Source organism: Sinocyclocheilus grahami, unplaced genomic scaffold (genome assembly GCF_001515645.1).
Source record: "Sinocyclocheilus grahami isolate Dianchi unplaced genomic scaffold, SAMN03320097.WGS_v1.1 scaffold1507.1, whole genome shotgun sequence".
In the NCBI taxonomy this organism is placed as follows: Eukaryota; Metazoa; Chordata; class Actinopteri; order Cypriniformes; family Cyprinidae; genus Sinocyclocheilus; species Sinocyclocheilus grahami.
Genome location: NW_015506686.1, coordinates 171,060 through 182,832, shown reverse-complemented (window position 1 = coordinate 182,832; position 11,773 = coordinate 171,060). Strand labels below are relative to the sequence as shown.

Genomic DNA, 11,773 nt, shown 5'->3' with positions numbered 1-11,773 from the left:
GCACTAACTCTGCAGCAGCACTTCTTCTTCGTCGTCTCGTCTGATGCGCTCACTCAACCAAGGGTTCTTACCACGAGCTCGCCCCCCCACCCCCCCACCATTCACATTTCTGTAGGCGGGAATTATGTGTAATGAAATTCTAATGAGCCGCTTTGTGACATCACAAAGCCCGGAAACCAAACGCTGTAGTCCAAACGAGCCGTTCGTTGTAGTTCTTGAAAAGGGATTTTTAAAAAATTAAATATCTCCCTTTGGAGTGGACTTTGAGATTTGTAACTTTCTAGATCTTTTTTATGCCCAAACATACACACTACACACTGACTAAAATTAAAAAAGTGAAAATGTACAAGTCATTGGTGTTTGGTTTTTTTGTTTTGTTTTGAGTTCTAACACACACACACTTAACACAAACAAACACAATCACTTAACACACAAGCACACACTCAAACAAACACACAACCACACACTTAACACAAACGCACACACTCTTAACACACAAACACACACGCACACTCACTTAACACATAAACACACACTCAAACAAACAAACACACACACACACAGTCACACACACAAACTCACTTAACACATAAACACACACTCAAACACACACACTCACACACACACAGTCTCACACACAAACTCACTTAACACAAACACACACTCAAACAAACAAACACACACACTCACACACACACAGTCTCACACACAAACTCACTTAACACAAACACACACTCAAACAAACAAACACACACACTCACACACACACAGTCTCACACACAAACTCACTTAACACAAACACACACTCAAACAAACAAACACACACACTCACACACACACAGTCTCACACACAAACTCACTTAACACAAACACACACTCAAACAAACAAACACACACACTCACACACACACAGTCTCACACACAAACTCACTTAACACAAACACACACTCAAACAAACAAACACACACACTCACTTAACACATAAACACACACTCAAACAAACAAACACACACTCACTTAACACACAAACTCTTAACACACACTTAACACAAACACACACACTCACTTAACACACAAACACACACACTCAAACACTCAAACACACACTCACTTAACACACAAACTCTTAACACAAACACACACACTCACTTAACACACAAACACACACACACACACACACTACAAACACACACTCAAACAAACAAACACACACTCACTTAACACACAAACTCTTAACACATAAACACACACTCAAACAAACAAACACACACTCACTTAACACACAAACTCTTAACACATAAACACACACTCAAACAAACAAACACACACTCACTTAACACACAAACTCTTAACACACAAACACACACTTAACACAAACACACACACTCACTTAACACACAAACACACACACACTCACTTAACACAAACACACACTCAAACAAACAAACACACACTCACTTAACACACAAACTCTTATAACACAAACACACACTCAAACAAACAAACACACACACTCACTTAACACATAAACACACACTCAAACAAACACACACACTCACACACACACAGTCACACACACAAACTCACATAACACAAACACACACTCAAACAAACAAACACACACACTCACTTAACACATAAACACACACTCAAACAAACACACACACTCACACACACACAGTCACACACACAAACTCACTTAACACAAACACACACTCACTTAACACACAAACTCTTAACACACAAACACACACTTAACACAAACACACACACTCACTTAACACACAAACACACACACTCAAACAAACAAACACACACTCACTTAACACACAAACTCTTAACACAAACACACACACTCACTTAACACACAAACACACACACACTCACTTAACACAAACACACACTCAAACAAACAAACACACACTCACTTAACACACAAACTCTTAACACATAAACACACACACAAACAAACAAACAAACACACACTCACTTAACACACAAACTCTTAACACAAACACACACTCACTTAACACACAAACTCTTAACACACACTTAACACAAACACACACACACTCTTAACACACAAACACACAAACACACACTCTTAACACACACACACTCACTTAACACATAAACACTTTCCCAATACTTTAGGCAATATAGTGTATGTTTGTTGCGGTAGGGGGCCCTGGTGCAGTTGATCGTTTTATTTCAGTTAACTAGCCAAGTAAAGGTTTATCGTTTTATTTTTGCATGTTTACAGGGGTCATAGCATAGCATACATGCACTTTTACAAGTAGTTTGAACTGAAATGTGTGTTGGCAGTGTGTACACAACCACCCTATAATTCCAGAGATCTACATAAATGCGTCTATGTTTGCGCAAATCATTCGTGATCCAGCCTCATCTACAGAAGAAGTGAGTGTAAGGTTTGCAAATCGCCTTTCCTAATAATGTGCTAATTAGCAAGTTTCACGATGAATGCGGCTGAAGTAAACAGTCTCTCTGAGAGCAGCTCGGAAGAGAGGGGCGGAGTCAGCAGAGCTCATTAACATTTAAAGGGAAATGCTACAAAACGGCTTGATCTGAAAAGAGCTGTTTTTGACCAGGTAAAAAAGGTGTTTTTACACTACCATTGAGAAATTTTAACCAAACTATGTTACAGACTTTTCATTAAGACCCTAAAGAATCATATCAACTTGTGGAAAATGGGCATCCGATGACCCCTTTAAAACTTGGAAGTAAAATCGGTCGTTTAGACACTTGATAATGCAAAAATAAAAGATAAAACTTTACTTGGCTAGTTAACTGAAATAAAACGATCAACTGCACATACCTCTGCTGAATCGTAACTTGAACGGTGGTCTCGCGATTCATACGCCCACAGTGGGTTATGATTGGTCGACTGACAGGCTCAAATCTGATTGGCTAAAGAGTACGAGTGTCTCGCGTGGGAGGAGTTAGCTGCCAGGAAAGTCTCAAAAATACACACACAAATCCAAGGCCATTCACAGTCAGCCCATGATAAACTCGTGAATTTTAAACATTCAAAAATGTTGTACACAAATGTTTTGCATTTGTGAAACGTATTTTATGAATATATATTCACGTGAATTTATTTAATTTTTTCGTGCACGTGAATTATTTCTCATGCATGTGAATTGGTTTATGCATGTGTGCATCGCATCTTTTGCGTGAATTATTATTGAGATACCCGCACTTGCAGTCTTTGCACTTGACCAGTTCTATGACGTATTTCCTGTATTTGGTTCAAGTGAGCATGAAGACCACAAGTGTGTGTCGAACTTTTCATTACCTGATGGGACACACTTATAGTGTTGTACAAATGCAAGTGTTTACATAGCTTTATTTTTATTTTCAATACTTTGTTTTTAGACATTTGAACTGGAAAATTCATTCCTTAAATTTTCTTCATTTGCTCTTAACCCCATCGAAAATGAGCTTGTAAATCTCTCATTTTGCTATATATATATATAAAAAACGTACACAGGTTCTGTATACAATTATTCTAGGCCTCATTGATCTGAGCTCACTTTTTGAGTGAAAAAGCATTATTTGTGGATAACTTTGGCAATGTTCACTCATAAACAGAGACCGATGAGTAGGGTTGGGTACCGAAACCCGGTACCTATGTAACCGGTATGTACTAGAACCGAATCCGAACGCAGATTTCGGTGCCATGCCTGAGCGATCGATTGAAATATTTCTCCTCTGGTTCTCCGAAACGAACGTAAGAAGCATCATCACCGGCACCGCACGTGAAAAATAATTCCCCGACTGAGAAAACACACGTGAACTCAAGTCGGAAAGCTCTAATAATACAGATCCAACACATCTTTGTAGTAACGAGAGTGTCCATGTTGTTTTCACCTTCCGATTTAAAAGCAGAGCTCGGGAACTGAGAGCATCGAGGAGCGCGTGAATGCAGTAATTACACTTGCTCTGATGCCTTCCGTTAACTAAGCTAAACATGCTTAAATTAAAATGCTTAAAGCTAAACCTCCCTTGCATTCACATTTCTAAACCTGTGACCTGATGAGGCTTCTTGTCACAGAACGAGGCAGAAAATATGTTCCATAGGCTACTTTAAAAAGAATACATCGATGGCTTGAATAACACAGATAAACTATATTGTCGCAGTCGAGTGTTTATCGTCATTGTTTTGTTATTCAAAACATTTATGTTCTGTTTACTCGGTTACAGCTATAATAGCGATGCCTTTGTCCATATGAGGGATTTCCTGGAGGGTCTTGAGTTCTGTTACTTCTGTGAATGGATGTGTGGGTTTTCTGTGCGAGGGCGCCCTCTGGCGTACAGTGTGAATGAAACACATCATGTGTTTATAGTGCTAATGGCCAATCCATCATTTTTGGGGGAATTAATTTTTTAATAAGTATCAGTTCAGGCACCGTTTTAAAAGTATCGATTTGGCACCGGTATCGATACCCAACCCTACCAATGAGGCCTATGATGAATCGGTTTCAAAAAGAAACCCATTTTTTGTGACTAATCTCCGATTTCAGACTTTGCTGAACAGGACGGCGGTAACCAGAGCGAAGCCGGTGAGGAGGAAAGCCACTTTATGGATGCGATGCGAGCCCGATTCCTGCCACACGGACTCCAGCACACACACGTTGATGAAGATCCCAGCCGTCAGCCCCTCCACGGCACAGCGCACCAGCTGGACCTGAGGCCCGTCCATCAGCCCTTCCAGCGCCAGAGCCGTCCCGATCCCAGCCGGACACGAGACGGAGAACAGCAGCAGAGCACCAGCCACCAGCGTCCGGCGGAGCGCGTGATGGGTCAGACGCACAGCCAGACTGAAGGCCACGAGGGCCTTGTGGAGCAGCAGCGTCACACACGTCTCCAGCAGCCGCTCGCGCTGACACCCCACGCTCACACCCTCCAGGAACGCACGCACACACACACAGAAGAGCAGGAGAAACACACGCAGACCGGCATCCACCGCGCACGAGGACAGACTGCTTCTGGAGCGATGGGGGTCTACGAGCGCCTGCTTCTCCAGAGACACGTCAGACGTCTGCTCTCTGAACGCCAGCAGCATCTGCTCCACCACAAACACCAGCAGAAACCCCATGGCCAGGAGGAACTCGGATAAAGGGTAGTGAAGCTGCGCACAGACGGAGACAGAGATATAACTTTGGGATCAGTGAGACTTGTAATGTTTTTTAAAGAAGTCTCTTCTGCTCATGCATTTATTTGATCAAAAATACAGAAAAAAACAGTAATCTTGCTAAATGTTATTACAATATAAAATAATAGTTTCTATTTTAAATAAATGCTCTTCTTTTTAACTTTTTATTCACCAAAGAATCCTGAAAAAAGTATCATGGCTTCCAAAAACAATATTAAGCAGCACAACTGATAATAAATCAGCATATTATACTGATTTCTGAAGATCATGTGACACTGAAGACTGGAGGAATGATGCTGAAAATACAGCTGCGCATCACAGAAATACATTACAGTTTAACAGAGATTCACATAGAAAACAGCTGTTTTAAATTAGAATAATATTTCACAATTTTTACTGTATTTTTGAACAATAAATGCATCCTTGCTGAGCAGACTTCTTTGTAAAACCTCATCAGAGCAGACTCACGGTGATGTGCAGACGGCTGAAGGTGTCTCTCATGTGGTTCAGAAAGTCCGGCAGAAGCTCCAGCAAACAAGAGGCCAGGAAAACCCCGCAGGCCAGACACGACGCCAGACTCAAAACCCTGTGCCGAGAGCCTTGAAACACACAGACAGACACTTCATTAACATACCACAGTCATGAGAAAGTTCCCATTAGAGTTTTTTGGCACTAGAGTGAAATGTGAGCTTCATCATGAGACCTGGATCTGAGCTGAAGCGTGTGGCTCGTCTCATGACACACACAGGACTGAATCCACACAGCAGACAGAAGCCCAGCATCAGCACCAGTGCGAGGAGCTTGATGTGAAGAAGCCCAGGAGAAACACCTGAGGAGTCCATCACCTGCAGCACACTGACACACTTCACCAGTTCAGCAGGGCTTACCAACACACAGACTAAAGCTGATGATCTGAGTTCTTGAATCTCTTCTGGTCTAAACTTCTGTTAAACTAACCTTTAACAGCTGTTCGCACACTGACGAGCTTATTTTCTAGAAACCCGGTGTTTTGTGTATGTGAGATGAGCACTCGGGCTTTAATCGTGGCTGTTGTTCCAGTATGTGCTCCGCTTCTTTTCCTGTTTTCGGGAAACTGACGGTGAGTCACCTTCTCCGAATCTGATTCGGTTCAGTGAACGAGTCGTTTGTCCAAATGATTCAGGACTCGTTTGCTGATTTCGGAATCGCATGCTAGCAAACTGCTCTTACTATTTTTCATCACATCTTTCTAAAGCAATAATAGAAAGAGTGGGATGCGAGTATTCGGTTCCGAATTCAACATAGCAACTCAATTGATTCATTAAAAAGATCCGGCTCAAACGAGCGAGTCATTTGCGAATCGGGTATCAATATGACTCACAGCTGTCCAGAACTTGTCCAAACCTGCACAAGGAACAGCATAAGCATGAATTAAATGCCTGTAGCCAGTGATTATTATTATATAGCTTTTAGTACTGCTGCTGGACATTAGATGCATAACGCGAAACATTATGTAAGCAGTCCGAGTAGAATTCCATAAACATAATCAATAGTTGAGATCGATTGTTTTGGAAGTTGAGCACATATCAAAGTCTTTATGAGTCATTAACAACACACATCTTCTCTATATTATTTGTACTCATGGCTGGTAATAGAAAATCCTCCCCAGCAATCTCTATAAAATGATTACAGATTATGTTTACGTAACCACAAACGAATCTGATTGGTCCAGGAACAGGTATCACGTGGCCTCGCCGTGTACGTGATTCTTTTTCAAACGTCTAAAACATAATTTACACCTGAATAGCGACAGTGAGGAGCTTTAATACACATCTAAGTGAAAACAAGCAGTCATGGGTTAACGTAGAATAATTATTATTATTCGTATCTCTTCGTACGCGTGACGCGCTATTGGTCAGCGTCTCTCCAGAGCCCCGCCCACACGCTGAACGCGGATGTGAGTTACACCGACTCGAGTGAAGCAGAAGATCCGGGTCCGCACGGAGAAATATCCGCGTTTGCTCGCAGAGTAAGCCGAACACGCGTGTGTGAAGGATGCGGGAAGCAGAGTGAGTGGGTGTGTGTGTGTGTGTGTGTGTGAGAGAGAGAGAGAGAGAGACAGAGAGGTAGAGTTCATTGTTGAAGCTCCGCCTCCTCCTGGTCACGTGTCACTGAACCTGAGACAGACAGGCTGTTTACTTCTACACTGCAAAACATGTTTGTCATTTTTACAGAAAAATACTGTAAAAATAATAAGATACTATAGACAAACCCATTGTTTTTTCATGCACTGGTCAGTTTGGAGATGTTGGGTTATTTAGCTTTTCATAGTGTTTTTGTTTTTCAGAGTAGTGGAAAGAAAACATCCCAAATCCACATTTTATGTGTTTGTTTTTTTAATATTTGAGTTATTTGTGTTTGTAGATTTCAATTCCAGTACATGTCACTAAAGGCTGTGGGTTTTTGCTTCACTTCGTCAGCTAAACTTGACGTGTTTTAATGTGTGTTGTGTCTGTTGTAGGGTGCTGAGGAGGTTCTGGAGAGCGGCCTGCTCCTGGAAGAGTCTGGAATACTGTACGCTGGACTGGAGCGACACACGGAGGACTGGAGCGTCGAGCCGCGCTGTGTGAGTGAATACAGGAATAATCCAACCAAAGATTAACATTAGCTGAAAATGTGTTCATCCTCAGGCCATCTGAGATCAGGATGAGTTTTTCTTCATCAGGTTCTGAGAAATGTAGCATTGCATCAGTGACATTGAATATTGAATTGTTTCAGTAACTTTTAAAAATGCATTAAAGGAATAGTTCACCCAAAACTGAAAACTCAGTCATCTGCAAGTGAATGGGTGCCGTCAGAGCGAGAGCTGATAAAAACATCACAATAATCCACAGCACTCCAGTCCATCAGTTAACATCTGGAGAAGACAAAAATGTCTTAATGCTGGATTAGTTTCAGCTTTTGTCTTCTCCAGATGTTAACTGATGGACTGGAGTGCTGTGGATTACTTGTGGATTATTGTGATGTTTTTATCAGCTGTTTGGACTCTCATTCTGACGGCACCCATTCACTGCAGAGCATCCATTGGGAATCAAACCCATGACCTTGGTGTTGCGAGCACCATGAGATTACTTGTGGATTATTCTGATGTTTTTATCAGTTGTTTGGACTCTCATTCTGACGGCACCCATTCACTGCAGAGCATCCATTGGGAATCAAACCCATGACCTTGGTGTTGCGAGCACCATGATCTGCTGATTGAGTGCTGTCCTGAAGCGTCTCTCTCTTGTGTTCCAGAGTTTGAATGATAGTGAATCTGAGGAGGTTCTGAACGCCATGAACCCGAACGAGATGTACACGTCAGCGGTGTGTGAGAGCGACAGCGGTCTGTCTGAAGATCAGTCCTCAGACGGAGCCCACGAGCAGAACCTCGGTAACACCGTCTATCAGGTGGTGTATGACATCAGCGGTGTGGGCGGAGCCTCGGAGCAGCAGACGCCACAGATGGACGTGATCTCCATCGAGCTGGGTGAGCGGCATCATGGGAAATGTAGTTTCCCCCTCTAATTCTGCTATTAGACATGATTATTTCAAAATAAGTTGAATTGATATGAACAGATGGGAGCGTATACCATTGACTACCATCTTCAGAGCTCACAGCAGGCTTGTCTCTAAAGGTTTGTCAGTCATTGATGTTCTCGTGTGTCTCTGTTCAGATGAGTGGAGCTCTCAGATGCTGCTGGCCGACTCGTGTGTGGTCAACGAGCTGGTGTCGTCTGTCAAAGTGGAGAACGTTTCTGCTCACCACGTGCAGAACGTTCAGAACCCCGATGGTTTTATGGTACGTTTGTTCTGCATTCAGGTGAATGGTGAGGCTTTAGCTGCTGCTGCTGATGATTTAACTCTCCTCAGGTTTATCCTGATCTCCAGCTCACAGAGGAGGAGCAGAAGCTGCTGGATCAAGAGGGAGTCTCACTGCCCAACAACCTGCCCTTAACAAAGGTGTGTGTGTGTGTGTGTGTGTGTGAGTGTGTGAGAGAGAGTGTGTGTGTGAGTGAGTGAGTGAGTGTGTGTGTGTGAGAGAGAGAGAGAGAGAGAGAGAGAGAGAGAGAGAGAGAGAGAGAGAGAGAGAGAGAGAGAGAGAGAGAGAGAGAGAGAGAGAGAGAGAGAGAGAGAGAGAGAGAGAGAGAGAGAGAGAGAGAGAGAGAGAGAGAGAGAGAGAGAGAGAGAGAGAGAGAGAGAGAGAGAGAGAGAGAGAGAGAGAGAGAGAGAGAGAGAGAGAGAGAGAGAGAGAGAGAGAGAGAGAGAGAGAGAGAGAGAGAGAGAGAGAGAGAGAGAGAGAGAGAGAGAGAGAGAGAGAGAGAGAGAGAGAGAGAGAGAGAGAGAGAGAGAGAGAGAGAGAGAGAGAGAGAGAGAGAGAGAGAGAGAGAGAGAGAGAGAGAGAGAGAGAGAGAGAGAGAGAGAGAGAGAGAGAGAGAGAGAGAGAGAGAGAGAGAGAGAGAGAGAGAGAGAGAGAGAGAGAGAGAGAGAGAGAGAGAGAGAGAGAGAGAGAGAGAGAGAGAGAGAGAGAGAGAGAGAGAGAGAGAGAGAGAGAGAGAGAGAGAGAGAGAGAGAGAGAGAGAGAGAGAGAGAGAGAGAGAGAGAGAGAGAGAGAGAGAGAGAGAGAGAGAGAGAGAGAGAGAGAGAGAGAGAGAGAGAGAGAGAGAGAGAGAGAGAGAGAGAGAGAGAGAGAGAGAGAGAGAGAGAGAGAGAGAGAGAGAGAGAGAGAGAGAGAGAGAGAGAGAGAGAGAGAGAGAGAGAGAGAGAGAGAGAGAGAGAGAGAGAGAGAGAGAGAGAGAGAGAGAGAGAGAGAGAGAGAGAGAGAGAGAGAGAGAGAGAGAGAGAGAGAGAGAGAGAGAGAGAGAGAGAGAGAGAGAGAGAGAGAGAGAGAGAGAGAGAGAGAGAGAGAGAGAGAGAGAGAGAGAGAGAGAGAGAGAGAGAGAGAGAGAGAGAGAGAGAGAGAGAGAGAGAGAGAGAGAGAGAGAGAGAGAGAGAGAGAGAGAGAGAGAGAGAGAGAGAGAGAGAGAGAGAGAGAGAGAGAGAGAGAGAGAGAGAGAGAGAGAGAGAGAGAGAGAGAGAGAGAGAGAGAGAGAGAGAGAGAGAGAGAGAGAGAGAGAGAGAGAGAGAGAGAGAGAGAGAGAGAGAGAGAGAGAGAGAGAGAGAGAGAGAGAGAGAGAGAGAGAGAGAGAGAGAGAGAGAGAGAGAGAGAGAGAGAGAGAGAGAGAGAGAGAGAGAGAGAGAGAGAGAGAGAGAGAGAGAGAGAGAGAGAGAGAGAGAGAGAGAGAGAGAGAGAGAGAGAGAGAGAGAGAGAGAGAGAGAGAGAGAGAGAGAGAGAGAGAGAGAGAGAGAGAGAGAGAGAGAGAGAGAGAGAGAGAGAGAGAGAGAGAGAGAGAGAGAGAGAGAGAGAGAGAGAGAGAGAGAGAGAGAGAGAGAGAGAGAGAGAGAGAGAGAGAGAGAGAGAGAGAGAGAGAGAGAGAGAGAGAGAGAGAGAGAGAGAGAGAGAGAGAGAGAGAGAGAGAGAGAGAGAGAGAGAGAGAGAGAGAGAGAGAGAGAGAGAGAGAGAGAGAGAGAGAGAGAGAGAGAGAGAGAGAGAGAGAGAGAGAGAGAGAGAGAGAGAGAGAGAGAGAGAGAGAGAGAGAGAGAGAGAGAGAGAGAGAGAGAGAGAGAGAGAGAGAGAGAGAGAGAGAGAGAGAGAGAGAGAGAGAGAGAGAGAGAGAGAGAGAGAGAGAGAGAGAGAGAGAGAGAGAGAGAGAGAGAGAGAGAGAGAGAGAGAGAGAGAGAGAGTGTGTGTGTGTGTGTGTGTGTGTTGTGATGAATTCGGCTCTAACAGGACTGATGTCTCACAGACTGAGGAGAGAATCCTGAAGAAAGTGAGACGGAAGATCCGGAATAAACTCTCGGCGCAGGACAGTCGCAGGAGGAAGAAGGAGTATATCGACGGTCTGGAGAGCAGGTGAGACCCAAACACACCTGTTCCCTTCCCTAATACACGTCCTAGTCTTAATGTTTGTGTTTCCTTTCCGGCTGACATCACTGAGGTGTGTGTTTGCATGGCAGTGGTCAAATTACAAATGTTAAATGAGTTATGAATGTCTGAATTGTTTCTCATGAGGATGTGAGCTCATTTCAACATTTGCAACATTTTCTCCCTGCACCGGTGTAAAACTGCCTGGCCAAATTAACTACCGTCTTTTGACATACACCAAGGTCATGCGATAATTTAATTGCCATCCGAATCCACATCCACTTTGCAAGATAGAATTTATGTATTGTAAATCCTTTTGCCATGCAAATGTATCTTTGCATATTTTTATAGAAAGAGTTACTGTCCGAATAGGGCAATAGTTAGAGCTGAACTCTGTGTGTGTGTGTGTGTGTGTGTGTGTGTGTGTGTGTTACAGCTGCGCATCACAGAAATACATTACAGTTTAACAGATACTCACATAGAAAACAGCTGTTTTACATTCTAATAATATTTCACATTTTTACTGTTTTTACTGTATTTTTGAGCAAATAAATGCAGGCTCGGTGAGCAGAAGAGACTGTCAGTAACATTATAAATCGTACTGATCCCAAACC

At 43.5% G+C, this 11,773-nt stretch overlaps 3 protein-coding genes across 3 annotated transcripts in view; 1 reads left to right on the top strand and 2 right to left on the bottom strand.

Moving 5' to 3' along the window:
• The window catches only part of LOC107570791 (CREB-regulated transcription coactivator 2-like), a gene marked incomplete at its 3' end in the record, with an annotated part of 33,417 nt that overhangs the window by 19,099 nt on the left and 2,545 nt on the right, over window positions 1-11,773 (bottom strand). Inside the window, exon 2 of the mRNA XM_016257048.1 lies at window positions 6,773-6,779. The remainder of the gene's footprint in view (window positions 1-6,772; window positions 6,780-11,773) is intronic.
• LOC107570798 (zinc transporter ZIP1-like) lies at window positions 4,418-6,258 on the bottom strand. The gene is made up of 4 exons (XM_016257062.1): window positions 6,064-6,258; window positions 5,880-6,021; window positions 5,645-5,775; window positions 4,418-5,152 (listed from the first exon to the last, which is right to left on the bottom strand). The coding sequence occupies exons 2-4, from the start codon at window positions 6,016-6,018 to the stop codon at window positions 4,541-4,543; spliced, it is 882 nt and encodes a 293-aa protein (XP_016112548.1). The 5' UTR covers window positions 6,019-6,021; window positions 6,064-6,258; the 3' UTR covers window positions 4,418-4,540.
• LOC107570797 (cyclic AMP-responsive element-binding protein 3-like protein 4) overlaps window positions 7,661-11,773 on the top strand; it is an 8,306-nt gene continuing 4,193 nt past the window's right edge. The window contains exons 1-5 of the mRNA XM_016257061.1: window positions 7,661-7,781; window positions 8,453-8,684; window positions 8,872-8,996; window positions 9,068-9,157; window positions 11,041-11,147. Coding sequence (XP_016112547.1) covers window positions 8,492-8,684; window positions 8,872-8,996; window positions 9,068-9,157; window positions 11,041-11,147 — 515 coding nt within the window. The 5' untranslated portion in view covers window positions 7,661-7,781; window positions 8,453-8,491. The remainder of the gene's footprint in view (window positions 7,782-8,452; window positions 8,685-8,871; window positions 8,997-9,067; window positions 9,158-11,040; window positions 11,148-11,773) is intronic.